This window comes from Opisthorchis viverrini, assembly GCF_000715545.1.
Source record: "Opisthorchis viverrini unplaced genomic scaffold opera_v5_25, whole genome shotgun sequence".
Classification (NCBI taxonomy): domain Eukaryota; kingdom Metazoa; phylum Platyhelminthes; class Trematoda; order Opisthorchiida; family Opisthorchiidae; genus Opisthorchis; species Opisthorchis viverrini.
In genome coordinates, this window is record NW_008751681.1 from 2,453,380 (window position 1) to 2,469,656 (window position 16,277).

The 16,277-nt window shown below is 42.5% G+C and overlaps 1 protein-coding gene across 1 annotated transcript; it reads left to right on the top strand.

Moving 5' to 3' along the window:
* Positions 1-7,005: 7,005 nt before the first annotated feature.
* Positions 7,006-7,518, top strand: T265_02180 (hypothetical protein; the record flags this gene model as incomplete). The annotated part of the gene is made up of 1 exon (XM_009166354.1): positions 7,006-7,518. One exon carries the CDS (start codon positions 7,006-7,008, stop codon positions 7,516-7,518), a length of 513 nt encoding a protein of 170 aa, XP_009164618.1.
* Between the last annotated feature and the right edge of the window lie 8,759 nt (positions 7,519-16,277).

Genomic DNA, 16,277 nt, shown 5'->3' on the forward strand with positions numbered 1-16,277 from the left:
AAAATGCTTTCATTATTATACTTTATTAATGCCCTACAGCTGTGCCATTCATAGAGATCTACTCATTGAGAGACTTCTTTTAAAATAGTTTCCGTTTGTGACAGCTAACACCCAAGCGGGGTTCACACAAGAAACAACTGTGATCTCTCCTGGAAGCTATCGCTTACGAAAGACCCATTCTGTGAGACGCTGTACTTGAGTCTAATGCAATGACTCCACATGCAACCACAAAATGAGGAGGTTGCAATTTACAAACCGTGAAAATGACTTCTCTTCCATGCCTCATTTCACCCAGAGCGACCAAAAACGTGTAAATCCGGTTCTATAGGTTATATATTGATGAAATTTTGGTTTTTCACTTCCTATGGAATTGAAATCTAAATTCGCAAGAGATTAGTCTGACAGAACATTGTTGCTGAATACAGCTTTTAGGCTGACAAATCTTAGAGTTTCAGTTGTACTGACGTCGTGTAGGTTCACAAAGGTTAGTGCTTCAGATGCGGGAAGGTCCAAGCAAGTTCCAGCTTGGACGTTTAGAATGAAATGTTAGCAAATAGAGCATACAGGGCAACTTGAATGCAGAACTGTGTGAAGGTTTAATTTCGCATGAGAGTTCATTTGAGGTTGGCTATTTTATTGCGCTCATTTTGGCAGACTCATTAATTATAGATAGTTGCGAGATTCGTTGCAGTCGCTTCCATATCATTCTTGCTTGATCACTTCTTTGGTCTACTTACGCGGAAGATGAGAATTTCTGACTCAAATTTTTCTCCTGCTAAACTTCACCAACGTTGTTTACGTCTGGAAATGTCAGGATTCAAACTTGACTGATCGGACAGACCTAAGTGCAATAGAAATCCTAAAAATCCACCTCCATTCAGGATATTTCAAGTGCCCTCCGCCCTAATTCAGTGACATCTTCTGGCAGGTGGGTTAACCCCCAGACAGCCAGAACGGATATTGGGTTGTCATTCGAGGCGTTCAGTTGCAGCCGCCTAAGCGTGGCTATCTAGAAGCATTCAGTAAACTCTCGTGGAGTAGTGGTGAAAAGTAATACTGGCACTCCAGGAGACGGGGGTTCATCCCCGACGCTGCCTAGAATGTGCTCAGATTGTAAGCTATAACCAGAGCGAAACTTTAGTTGAACATTCACCCTCGTCGCCATGGACAAAAACGTAGGCTCTTACCAACTGATGCTAACTTGTAGGCAAACTACACCTGTTTGCAACCTTCGTTGATGTTACCAAAAACTCAAGTGAATGCCATCATCAAGACGGGTATCAGCTGGGATTTAGTCGAATAACCCGGTAACAACGAGGTAATTTACAATGGGGGTATTCTATAAGCAACATTTCTACTGTTACTAAAGGCTTCTGGCCTCAGACCGGGTGAAACTTTTAACATTGTTTGCGGCAGCTTAATAACAAGTGGGAAAACATGAATAAAATATCTGAGCGGTTTTTCAAATACATATCAGATCTAAAACTAGAAATAGAGGTTTGTGAAGGGAACACTGATTTCAACTAGATTTCAACTAAATTACGATGCGGTTGAATGTGAGCCTAGAAGCTGAAAAAACTGCAATTTTGAGGTATTTAGTTTTTACTACTATTTGTGGTACTTTTAAACTAATAAAACAATGGCTTGATCGCCATCAGGTTTAATTTCTTTCTTTGTTGTGTAGGTTAAAAATCCCTTCAAATGTAGTGCGCCAATTTAAGAAGAACCCCTTTGAACTGTTCGTTAGGAATTTTTCAGTTTTAAGTTTCCAATGTCGACGCATACTCCGATTCATTATCCCCTAAACAAGTTTCAAACGCAGTTGGGATCCGCACGCTTACGTACTCTTGTGTCTCTCTTAAAACCCACATCCTTTGAGGAGCACTCAGAAACTCCTTCTCAAAATACTCTTCTGCGTTGGTTTACATGCACCAGTACAAAAATTTTCATATCCCATTTTGACAAGATAATTTACTCTGTCCAGATGATGAAGGAGGTTTGTGATCTTCCTACTACATTTCGCCTGGAGGGTGCAACTCACACATCTTATGTGAGTGGCCAAGTTTCTTTTGTGAGTTGGAGGCGGGAAAGAACTTTATGTAAATGACCAAACAACTTATGAAGGGGACCTCGTAAATTACCTGTACAGTTCGCACATCATCTCGTACTTTTCACTCATCGGTCTTTACTTGAAATGATATGACTTGGTTGATTTTTTTCCTAATGCCCCATGGAACAATCTACCGACGTGACACTGATACGGGAGATAAAATTGCATACACCAACCTTGGTCAAAAAATCCATTTCACTGCTCTTCTTCGGAGGTAGCATGGGACAAATAACTTTAAATTGTACGTCTTTGGACGGTAAAGAATGAGTTATTGTATGCTTATAACTCTATAATTACCTTTTTACATGAAACGCCTCACAGATGTTTGCACAAGGTTGGGCGTAAGGGACAGAATAGTTTATCACTGGGGGTTTATCACTGGTGATTTGGAACAGCAAACTGACCGGACTGGAAAACAAGGCCAGCTGAGAGATGAACTCTGCTGCGAATACTATAACGGCGAGTCACGTTCGGAATCAACCTACCAGTTGGGTGATTCGTTTTCAGCAGCTCGCTGATAGAATAACCGTTTGGATAGGCTTCATAAGGTAAAGCACGTCGACCAGACTTCAAATTACAAGGGGTGGTCGGCAGACAACGGAAAACTGTGCCAAAGTCAGCCAGATGTATTAGCGATTTCCGATGAAGTACTTCAATTTTAGCTTAATCCTAAAATTAAATGGAAGTCGTCCTGTTCAAAAACAGCGGGAGCTACGTTGTTCAATAGTGTTGTGTGTGACGCAATAGACAATTTCGGTGTTTAGGTAAGATTTTAACACTCTTGTTGCAATTTGCTTTGCAATGGCCGCCAGAAAAATTCAAGTTGATAGATGTCAAGGGGAATGGCAAAAACAAAAAGCGGATAAAAATCAGAGCCACTTTCATTCAGTAGCAGAATGGTCACTTTTTTGGTTACTAATTGAAAGACTGGTCCGATATCTCTTGATTCACTAAAATGCAACTCTTATTTCTGTTACTGTCTATTTGGTCAACTGGGACTGATTTGAGCTATAAACTAACTTCCAGAGATGCCCTTTGGATAAGTGTCATTTTAACGAATTAATATTTTACCAAGTCAAGTAAAGGTTTCAAATTACAGGATGACCGCATTAGACCTTGGGCTTGTTGTCAACGTGCGACGTATGTGTTGGTTTCCCTAAAGGTCAAAGAAAAATTTCTTGTCTGTCGCCCAAGAACAAACTGGAAACTTGTTGGTTATATCGTAGGTGTCAATGCCTCAGAAGAAATTAATTACTTCTGGGGCACTGAGATTTTTGAACCGAATCCTGACGGATTGAGTTGCGCAAGCCCAAGTAAATATGGATCCGGGTAACAGGAAAAAGAGCCCTGGCGAGCTAGCTTCTGGCTTATTCGAACACGTCACTTTACTGAAGCAAAACGGTCTGAATAATGACAGGATAAGGGACTTAGTTGAACTTGCTTGTCGAAAATCGAGTGGTTTATTATTGAGTGCTTTCCAGAAAATCATTGGTGGGCGTTTGAAAATAAAGTAGACTAACTGCCGTCGAGAAACGCAAATGAATATAGAGCGTTACTAAAAGACTCGGCAATGACAAAACGTTCACTGCGTACGAGGCAAAATAGATTTAAAAGATGTTGAGATTTTGAGACGAGGACTACAGTCCACGCCAGAGACTGATGGCTGAGGCGGTGTAAATCGCCAAGCCTCCCAATGTGAACCGACTAGACGGCGTTGAACTGGCAACGGAACTGGAGGACGGTTTAGGATCAGTCCAGCTGACACGTGTTGGTGTGAAGTTATCAGAAGAAGTAATCATCATCTGAATTCCAATTAACCTCACCCACCTCCCTTCTCCCAAAATGAATTGTCACAACACCCAAAAGCCCACAAAGACCAACGAAATCTACTGGTGGTCTCAGCAGTGAGTCATCAATTGAAACACCTTGATGTGGAAGACTAAGGAACCTAATCCGATCCTAATAAATTTTAAACTCCCTCAGCCCATCAATGCCAGAATATGGCAACAACACTAACCGACAAGAGCAGGTAGTGGACACTCAACATTGATCTTGTGTGCTAATATGAAGACTTCTTACCGATTGGTTCCTCGTCTGCCTTAGAACCCGACCAAACTGATGACTTGCTCACTTGGCCTGATGAAACTTTTGTGTCCAAAGCAAAAAAGTTGCTCAATTAAAAACGACCGATTGTTTACCAAACCTTCTGAAACGAGAATTAACTTTTTTTCGTTTATAGTGGCGGTTCTGGAAATAAGCTACCTTTTCAGTAGCCTGTGGTTGAAACTTAAACGCGATTCTGACGTTCTTAGCTTCCTGACAGTTTCACGGAACGAAAAGAAAGCGGCCTTCTCCGACGAACAGTTCTTCAATCCCACAATCCAGCTGAGACTGAAACCTCCTCGATTGGTGACGAGGTATTTGCAAACTAACCGCCAAGCTCGATATACAGACCAATAGTCAGTCAATCGATTATAAGTCAATGTGCACGACCTTTCAATATTCCGGGATATTTAGAATATCATCCAGTATCTGGACATTTCGGTTATCCTATCCACCCTTTATCGGTGAAGGCTAACGAAGGCTAACTCAAAGTAGGTTCACCAGGCTAGACAAACACCTTGACAAATTTTCTGGCACAACCATCCAAGCAGCGTACGTTTTAGACAAGCTGAGAGTCACATTTCATATGATTACCACTGTCTTCCTCATAAGCACACCTGAAAATGATAATGAATGAGCCCTAAAACAAACATTAGGATTACTTCGTAGCGCGCCCTTTACTTTCCGCCATCTAGTCCACAAACGAGAGTACCACATGGCATTGTGTGCTTCATCCATTTGATGCGTGATCACTCGTAAGACAGTGTGCACGCAAACTCATTCTTCGAGTTAGTGCTCACTAGACTCAGCCTGATTATTCGTTGCACGTGTGCCAAGAACGATCCCATAATTGGTGTGAACTTGTCAGTAGCTATCAAGTCCACCAAGTTCATTTGTGTAACTTTTTAACACAACGACTGTTGACCCGATCATTAAACAACCCCCTTACCCCTAAAACACGCGAAATTTTTCCCCAGAGTGGACAAATTTTAACTTTGGAGGTGCTTTACTTGTTTTAAATTCACTGCCACATCATACGGGAATTCGTTTGCAGATTTCAGCATAAACATAGACAACTCAAGAAAGTTTATCTGTAGAAGTTACAATCATCTCTCTAAAACAAACTTATTCGCTAAGTGTTTTCTATTGTAGCTAGGGGAAACATGTGATGGGACATGGTAGTTTTTTTTCATACTTTGAAACAACTTCATGTTTTCTTTTTTATCGTCCTTGAAAAGCGCTTGGAGAAGACACTATCTGAAGTTACACGAATATTCACCATTTGTCCCTCGAATGCATGCCTTACACAAACTAATTCTTCACGTGCTCTTCCGGTACACGCTTACATCCCAAAAGATACCTTGAGTTTGGCGGGAGGGGGTGGTGAGACAGAGATCATGCTCGCCATCCTGTTATCAGTATTATTAATCGGCTTTTGTCATCGCAATACGGTTTCTCTGTGGAAGGTCAGTCGCACAGGAGAATGTTTAACAGATCCCTGATAGATTCATCACTACTGAAGCTTCGATAAGATCATTCGTTCACTGTTTGTTTGTGTAGATCTAGCACGCGAAAATTGAAATCCATCGGCGAGAAACATTGAACTTGGGAACACTTTTGAATTCATGCAGGTTTAGAGTACGATCCCCATTTCTATCCATGATCTTGTGAGCAAGTGGGCACACGTATTCAGCGTGAAGACTGGCCACCTGAAAAGCACCAGCCGCTCATCAAGCCGATTGACTTTGTCTCTGACGGACAGCCAGATCAGCTTGCTTCCGCCTGTCATCATTTAATGCACTACGAATACAATAACCACGTGTGCTTCTGTGTTTGCTAATATACCACAGCTAACGTTTGAGGTTTTGTCGCTGAGGTTTGCTTTCTGTGAAAAGAATGCCTCTGATAGCGTTTCCTGTCAAGGGAAGGGGTGTCAAGCGGGCCCTATCCTCCGGGACAAGACGCACCTACACTACTCATATGCTTGTCGGGTCAGGTGTTGCATAGCCAAAAGTTGCTGTATCATTAGGCAGACGAACCGTAAAAGAAGGGTACATTGAGTTGCTTAGACATGAACGTATGTCCTTTACTGATCGATTTACCACCCATCTGTCCCTGCCTATATTTTTATGACGACGACGCCATCTGGCGGTACGCAATGCAGTCACTTGTTCCTCAACGAGATCATGTAAAGTAGACACTCACCTCTAAAAATTTACTGTCTGTATAGTAGCACCAGTGTAAAAAGTACTCAACTTTGATCCACATAGCCCAAACAGCGAGAAAACAATGGATCCGGTTGGCGGATCGTCCCCAGGATGTCTTTTGGCTTTCGCTTACTGAGTCACATATCAAGAGGGTTCATTCGTGTAAAAGTCCTTGGTACAAATTGGAAGCTTCCTTTGCACAATCCTTTTATTGGCCCCAATGGTTTGTTAAGTGATTAGTAAACTTCTTGCTTTGACCCTTTTGACCGTTACTTTATCGTGCGTCTGTCGTCAAGTCACTTCTGTTCAAGCTTTACTTACCTGTTTTGGGCTTAATATTCTTCCGGCTTTTGGTTTGACACACTTTGAATCATTAGGATTGAATCATAGAAACTTGAGTAAAGAAACAAACCATCAGATGAGTTTCAAACTAAGGTACCGATTTGGCTTTCACCCATGATCTGCAGCCAATGGCGTTTCAGTTTTTGGATGACCAATAGCACACTATGGGGATCAAGCAAGTGATCTATAAATCTGCTTCTGCAATCGCTAGTTTAGTTAGAAGTGGTCGCTCGTATCAACAGCATGGCGACGGATACCGTTCACAACTCAGCGGCTCCAACCATACGCAAGGTTCTCATCCCTATCAGCTCGAAGTTACGAATGATCAATGTATTCGACTGGTATCTCAGTCATGCTAAACAAGATGGAGACTATCTCATTTTTGTTCACACAATTAAGCCGAACAAATTTGCGAAGAATCTCAGTTTGCCTATGTTGATTGGTACGACTATGAAGATTTCCGCCAGTTCAGTAGAAGACGGGAAACATGCTTGCCGAGAACTCATGTGCCTTGCTAAAAAGAATGACCTTCAGGCACACTCATACATGTACGTGGACTCAGATTTGAATGCAGCGTTGCGCAAAGCCATCAAAGAACTCAAACCAGACGCTGTCCTAATAAATCGTCTCAGATTTGGCGCACTCAAGAACAGCACTGCCAATGACATAGTTGGCTTCCGAAAAAACACTTTCTCCTGCACCTGCGATGTGTGTTCATCACAAAAAGAACAAATGACTCTTCTGCAATGTAGATGAAGACGAAACACTGTACAGTTCATCTGGAAGATTTGTACTCCATTGTGATTGCCCGCACTCTTGTATATTTGACGGTCCCCTGACTTTCAATAGCAGCATTTATATTTTATTGGCTTTTTGCCCTATACATAAACATCTGCCTCCCAACCATGGAATTTTTTCTTTTTGATCGGTTACATGCTCATTGCTGGGCCGTAAAACCTGATTCACTGTGCTGTAAGGGAACCCGCTCGCATTGATAACCCGAATACCAGAAAGTTTAGTTTTGTAAGACTAGTATAACGGAGTGCCGAAGAAAAGCCCCTCTCACCATTCTAGTTGTAAAACTGGAGCAGTTGTGAGTAATTTCGGTCGTCATCATTAGTCACTTTAACCATCGCCGTTACAATTCGGTGTGAACTTAACCAAATCGTGCTCCACTTTTCCCCCTGTTCGATGGCAAACGAACTTACAAATTACGAGTGCGTCTAAATTTTGTTCCCGTATATACCACTGATTTTAATGCCTCTAATTTGGCCTCCTGTTTCTTCGATGCGGAATTCTCCATGCCGCCCGAATTAACTCCCCGGATAGGAACGCTTCCCCTTGCGGGACTTCTTCGTGGGCAGACCGTTAAGGCATCAAGACACATCATTGAATCACAATTCGTCTCGCTAGGCACGACTGAACTATACGCCGAAGTGGCATGATTGCGCAAGGCGATCATCAAAAATCACTAGTTGGATGCTTGCATAGTTTTATTTCTTGAATATGAGATGTAATTGAACAGATAACCAACAGGGAATTCCTCGGCTGATTTCGTTGCGGATGGTTGATAGCACCACCTCAAATAAAAACCCGGAAATCTCAGGAAGTTGAATTTGAGCTTAAAGAGGTAAGAAGTCGTATGACGAAATCGCATCACAACTAAAAGACTACTACACTACTTTGCGCGATCATCTTCACTTCGAATCCACGTCAGAATTCGCGCGATTCACTCTGTAGTCCACCCTGTCTTCTTGCAACGTTGCGCTGTGAAGTACATTTCGGCCTACGTCAGTTCCCTGAAGTGAAAGACCAAAGCAATTCTCATGCTTATTTGCGTGCATAATTTTATCTCTGCTCTCATTTGGCTCTATAATCTTCGCGGGGGCCTTTGGTTACTCTCTTTTATTTACAGCGTCTTTTCGTTGTGAAATCTCAGGAAGTTGAATTTGAGCTTAAAGAGGTAAGAAGTCGTATGACGAAATCGCATCACAACTAAAAGACTACTACACTACTTTGCGCGATCATCTTCACTTCGAATCCACGTCAGAATTCGCGCGATTCACTCTGTAGTCCACCCTGTCTTCTTGCAACGTTGCGCTGTGAAGTACATTTCGGCCTACGTCAGTTCCCTGAAGTGAAAGACCAAAGCAATTCTCATGCTTATTTGCGTGCATAATTTTATCTCTGCTCTCATTTGGCTCTATAATCTTCGCGGGGGCCTTTGGTTACTCTCTTTTATTTACAGCGTCTTTTCGTTGTTGGCAATATTGTGCACAAACAGTTGACATTTTTTTTCGCTAACTGACCGATTCGCCTCTCCACACATGGGTTGATGACCTAATTGCTACGGCGCTGAAAGCAGTGCGCACTATTTTCCGCGACTGCATGCGAGCAGTTCACCATTGAAGTGAACATGGGAGTAGCTTACACATTCCCATGGGAAGTTGAACACATACCTGATTGCTTACCCAACACCTCACAGGCCTTCTGTGTCCTTTCGATGTGGGATGATCTTTACTTGAGATCTATCCCAGTGCATCCGTTATATTGTTCAAACGATATCTCCAAGCCAGAATACTGTTGTGCGGTGTCGCATCATATCGCAGCTAGGTCAATTGCAGCTAGGCATGAAAGTGACACAGTTTAAAGTAGCTAGCAGCCACTCACACCATTATGCAAATTACTGCTTCTTGTGCATAAATAACTGTCACCGAAATGGGTGGGCCGTAAAGGAGCGCACTGGTTATATATATATATATATATAATGTCCAAGATAGAGGGCTTGTGACTGCGATGACCAGTTAGCAAGAGAAAGTCCTGAAAAACAATGTTCACGTCGGCAGATGTTGAATTGTGGCATTCAAATTGCATATACCCAGTTCACCGGTCAAGCGCAGCTCATGAAAAGGTTCCAATAGGTGGCCATGTTAGTGGTATATTATTACCACTGGTAAGGAGGTTCGACCAAAGACTCAAGTCTTAGAAGTGGGAACTATTTGGCAGGACGAGCTCGTAGAAGGTTTCCAGTGAACCGAAGAATTAGGGTGAACAGTCAGACATGTTATAATCCCACTATGTTCGCCGTTCGGGTAAACGGTGTAGCTTGAATTGCTTCGGTCAGGAACTAATGGTGTTCTGTCGTGTGATGACTTCTCGATTAACACAACAGATTTGAAGAACTCCATTGTAGCCCCGCTGAGAAGTACCTAAGGTGAGCAAATTAAGTCGCCCAAGTTGTAACAGATCGACGCGTTAGTTGTTTTAATAATCATGACTCACGCAGCCCGTCGACGATTGGGTGGGACTAAGTAAACACAGCTAGCTCGGTTCGAACGTTTTTAAGTCGACACACTAAAAGGAATTTGGCCCATAAGGATATCTTTACAACACTGGATGTCATATTTCTATGTTATTCGATATAAGGTTGGCGGCTTAGAGTAGTTATTGAACAAATTTACACTGTGTATTACAAATGACAGCGCTCTCATTTATACCCCGGTTTTGGACCGGGTAATCACAAAAGCGGGTTGGTAACAACAACGGACTTAATTTTGGGCATAATAATATTCTCATTCGCTGAAAATGAGAAGTATTTTACCATTCTGCAACAATAAATTACGATAGTGATTATACTGATAATTATAATGAACATAATACTGATAAGAGTGATTATAGTGATTCCCCAAGTACAAAGTTAGCATTCAGCCTGCACTAAGAATAGCCTCTTTTGGGATGAATCATATTGGTTAACAGGCAACACCGTTTCTGTTACTCCAGTAGAGTAATTCCCTTTCGAGGGAGCATTCACTAAGAAAGCAACTTTTGGTGGCTGTAACAGTAATCCGAGTCTAGCATATCTATTATTTGAGTTCAGTAAGGCCACATTGGAACCACACCTCAGTGCTATCGATTGAGGCCTTATCAAGCATCTGCAAGTAATCGTTTGCATTTTTTCTGGGCACAGGTTTGTAGGGAGCTTCTCCCTAATTAAATCTATGAGCACCACAGAAGTAGCAGTTATGTGGGCAGGTTTTTTGGTAAGTTGGTGGAAAAAACCGCAGCAGTCGTATCACGATTATGTAGCGTGATGATCACACACTCACTCACACTCACACTCACGCACTCACACGGCTGATCATGTCTGATGCGCATGCTACCCTATTCAATGTTAATCACAGTTAGAAAAATACGTCAAGAGTGTAAGTTTGTTGGTCATTCCAGAAGGCAAGCAGTAAGGCGAATTGATGTTGAACACTCAAAGAGTCGTGGGTTCAGCACATTTTTGCATGCTCGCAAAAAAACGTATGAGATTCTATAGCCAATCGGAAAACGTTTGTTTGGCGAGGATCAGTTGCTTTAACAGATGTATTACTAAGAGGAAAACCTAATGAAACTCAGTCACCTAACCCTCGTTGTGTTGTTTTTAGAGAAAAACCATTGCAAAGTAAATGAACAAAAGTGAGTTTATTCTGGCTGTTCTTGTTGATAGCAGCGTCTGTCTGTATCGCTAAAAAAAGCTGCTGATAAAAGAAGTCAGAAAAATAAGCTCGAAGAATGAGACAAAACTGATTTACAGCACCGCTTATCAATACAGACGTGCCATTGTCCGCGACTTTGTGCCGTATCAGTGTCATGAACGCTCAATACAAAACACCATAGTTTTTAATCTAGTAGAATAATTTCCACTGAGTAGTGGGGTCTGGGGTTCTTACAGTTCGTGACTTCAACCAGATACATGGCCTTCTACTTTCTGCGGAGTCTCGTATCTGATATTTGGACAACATACGATTGGTAGGTTAGAGATTCATTGCTCAATACTCGTTCTGACCCAAGCTTAAGACAAATTAGCGGTTGTGTTTCAATCTGTTCCTCATGTGGTCAGTTAACGTGATGGATACAAGTCGGTTGGGTAACTCGTGTTTGATGCACGACAGCTATGATGCAACGTCGCTCAAGGGGGGGGGGTAAATTTCACTGAGAAGCGAACTTGTCAGTTCGCTTCGCTACTGTGCAATCACAATCACTAGATGACGGCAGAGTTGAGAGGCTTTCCGTATGCATGTATGTTGTGGGCGAACAAATTTACATCGGAGCAAAGCGGGCTGTGAAAAAGTTGTCAGCAGAAACCTTTTTCCGAACGAGAGCCGAGTAACAAGACACAAGTGAACCAATAACCCACCCGCTTCATCGCGTTAATACGCTACGTAATTACGGTACGTGTCAGTGCATGCTCATATTATCTGGTAGATTATTCTAGAATTTCGGTCACTCACAAAAGAGCTGTTTTCTTTGTGTGAATAAGTAGTTCCGCATAGTTCCACTAGTAGATCACACTGTGGTTAAACTTTCCGAATTAATTTTCACTATTTGGCAGCAGTGAGTGTTAAGTTTTTGCACAGAACGATCTCTTAGTGAGTTCAACTCATCGCACCAGCTTTCTTCTACTCTTTTCGTTATCAACTTCCACCGGGTGATAATGTGAATGCATTCCCCAAACTTCCCAAATGCTTTTGATGTGCCCAAACGAGCCATATTAAAAGTGTCAGTGAATTTTCTAATTGCCTACCAGCTTGTTACAAAAAAGAATGCAACTAATGCACTATTGCCATCAGTTGGCCCATTAACTGACACACTTGTCGAGTCCACCCGCCAAAGTAGCAGAAGGTTAAAACGCGATTGTACAGATTTAAGTGACCGGATAATTTTCAGTTTGAGAGTGGCATCGGTCATGCGGAAGCAAACTCATCAAGCTGAGTGGAGGGAGGGTTGTCGGCGCAAAACTGCCTAATTAAACACTTATTAGAAGAATACCAATTTCTGGCTTGTCTGAACAATATTTAGGTATGAGACAGTCAGCTATTCGGAAATCGGTAGTCCCATTCCCCTGCGCTCTGTCTGTTCCCCGTGGATGAAGATATGCTTGCAACGTAAGGCAATTTGAGGAGGTTGTTTCTGTTTTCGGGGCATCTGAAATGTGAATCCTTCAGGCCATCTAACATCCTACTGTTTATGAAGGTGTTGAACTGTGGCCCTCTGGGAATGATAATACACAAACACCATTTCTGTGATATTGGTTCGGCATTTTTGCCTGAAAATGACCTGTTTTCTCAGAATTTTTAATTGACCGCAACATATGAGTTTCAAATACTCGTGATTAGTTTTTCTAATCATTTTGATCGGCACTGCCCTCGACCCATAGAGTATGTTCGCCTCTTATACGTTGATTATAGGATGGACCGCTTCACGCAATTAATCACTTTGATGGTAAAAATCGAGGGTTCCTGGAAAATGTGATGTGCAATCTTCGTATGATTTACAAACATACAAGATAAAACAAGCGATTGTCTACTTCCAATCGAACAGTAGGTCAAATCACATCACTAAATCGTGAATATAATTAGATTTTCCGGCCCCTTCGGACGTGATAATAATTCCGTTGCGTCCAGCAGGCAGTGTTGGTTGAAAACACGTCCGATGCGATTGCTAGTGAGCTCTGATAACAGTTAAATTCAAGACCGGTGATTCCAACATTTTGTGTGGACTCACCAGAATAGGCATACCAGGACAGGCAGGGAATGGTTCAAACGAGAGTGATGTCACAGTGAGTACTGTAAGACCTGCAACCGCTTGCAACAAATCATTATAGTCCTTTGCTGGCCCATTAAAAGATCAAAGTTGAAAAGGTTTTTCGGGCTGATATTTTCAAAATACTTCATCTGTATTCCATCAGGCCTAGCTTATAGTTATATAAAGCTGCCAATGGCTACCTCCTCGATGTGGTGGTTGGGCTTCAGTTCTGCATTGATAATGCAGACTCGATTGCTTGGCACTCCGTTTAAGCTTAAACCATGAGAAAGAGGCTGATGATTAACAGTATCAGGTGGTGTGAAGATACAATGGCAATAAAATCTGCGGGGAATTTAGAACTTCTGGTGGTTTCCTAAGGGAGGCCAGCAGGTCTACATCCACGTAAGCCTTGGTACGCGCTCCCGCAAAAACAGATGAGATGGAAGTAGTCGGTCGAGCTTCACACATTTCGATCACACACTGGTTGACCGTGACTGTTGGCGAGGCAGTCAATACGATTACCTATAAACAGTAAGAGCCCGATGCCATCAAAATGTACACACTGTGATCAAGAACGACGAGAGTCTGACTTCTGTGTGCTGTGTTCTGGTAAGCCTAACGAGACGTTTGAGTCAATAAGAGATCTAAACATTCAAAGTCGCACTTACCAGATTTCCGAGTCAAAGGGTAACGGCAGATAATACTGATGAGTTGTGCGAGTAGTCCGTGGTCGTGTCGAGGCTCCACCCCGTGTCTAATGGAAGGTGAAATTTATTTTGGAACTCGTGGAACTGAATGAATATCCATGAAAGTTCAAGAGGATACGTGATAATATTCAGTTCACAAAAACAATGAGCATATGAGACGTTTACTTTCGTGTCTAGTAGCGTGTACCTGCTTAGTTCATGTTTGGTGACTTCACGGCGAAGAGCTTTCCTCCATACGTTTGAGTTAGCGGGTCGAGAAAAACTCCTTCAAGAATCCACAGACAACGAAAAACCTCAATTACTAGATTTCTAAGTCAAAGAATACCCCATGAAATCGGGTCTTACATTTTTTTACTATCTCGTGAATAACGTCCGAATCTGGTTAAAAGTGGTGTACCAGAGACAAAACTCCTTTCTGACATGAGCACTAAAGGGAAAAGAACTGCACGTAAGGTGTGGGAATAGCCAAATACTTCAGTTCCCACCGAATGCCAACCATTTCCTGAACAAAATAAAAGTTAGTTGTCCACTTTTAAATTCCACACACCTCCTCCGAATAGCAGTGTGCAATATTCGCACTGTCATGAGGTCCAAGGGAATCAATTATTTTTACAATTCTCGCTCCGTGTTTATGTATGCTGTGTTTCGGTGACGCGAAGCGCATTGCAAAATATCCAAAACATAGTCTTTTGTCACAAATTATCACCCCTGTCTCCGTGAATCCAGCGGCGGCGCCATATGTCCTTGAATCTGTGATAAATGCTCTGTGGATGCTAGCCGAATCTTTATCTTATCCTAGTGCGATGGTTTTTGGGTTGAAGCTACCAGGTTTTAGCGGTCAGCAGAGGTCGATCAAGCGGTTTCGGGCTTCTCAGGTTGAATGGTTAGAACCGGCATGATAGGCCTTACGTCAACCAAATAGCTACGAAAAATATTAAACGTCGCATCACCTCTCACATGATGGCATCAGCCGAAAACCGATGGACGAAGCAAAAACTTGGGATTGCTGATGCTTCCCATCTTCTTCCATATTTGTCTCAGTCTTCCCTGCAAGTTTGAAAATCAGTGTCCCGTGGACTCCAGTCAGACCCCCAGAAGAGCAGGAAGACAGATGACATGACTCACATTTGCTACTTAACATGCGCGATCCAAGTCTCATTCTCCTGACTTCTGCGTTCAGCGCAACTTTTAAAGTGCAAAATTTTATGCCAGTCGGCCGCCAAGCTGTGTCTGCATACAATCCGTTCCATTTGTCAACAGACAGTGACTGCATTCCTCAAATCTAGGCACAGTATCCAAATACATATTCACTGTCGGGATCCTACCGAGTATGAAATTCACGGGACTCTCCAACCCGTAATGCTTTAAATTCGCGGATTGATACCTCCCTACTGGACACGAGCAGGGAAGCGATTATCCGCTACCGGCAATTGAGGCAGAACCCAGTATTCCTTTGAGCTCAGAGCATGGTACGTCCACCTCCTGACGCGACTCATACAGACAGCCTCAAATATGACAGCAGGACGTGAGATGTGGCAGGTCCTTGCTATTGTTCTGATTTTCATAGAATCCACCAAAGATTTGATCATGTCATTCCATATAAATTTAGGTAGCATAAACCGAGAGTAGAATATAAACAAAAGGCAAATGTTTGGATGAAGAAAACCCTAGCAGCTCCAGGAAACTCTTTTGTGGCCTGAGATAGAGCTTGACATGAACAGGTAGTTCGTGCGTAGGGAACACAACGTACTTATGTACTCGGAACGTTGAACATCCTTCAGATCACTAAGGATGATGGTGGGCTCAGGGCGGGCGCATCGACGTAGCATTCAAACTAGCCGTATTCTCTGAATTTGGAATTTTCTTTTTCACAAGCCTACAACGATCACTTCACATTCCAATTCAAATGAACCATACGTGCCCACAAGGAATTCCGGGCTATGGAGCCCACCTTCAATACAAACTGCCTAAAATATTCACGGTTGATATTAAAAGGTCTGTGAACGTTTAAATGGACTTTCTTCCTAGAGGTGGAGCTATTATGTTAAAAAGCCGAAAAGCAATGCACAGCTGTTTTATTTTTGTTGGGAATTATCAGCATCTCACGAAACTCCAGGGGGAGTTCGAAATTGTGACCTGCCTAGTGACAGTTTGGACACTTAACAGGTTGACCACGAGCGACTGATAATAAATTTGATTAGATCGAACCTAGACAGGATATCGCGCCGCCCATTTTTC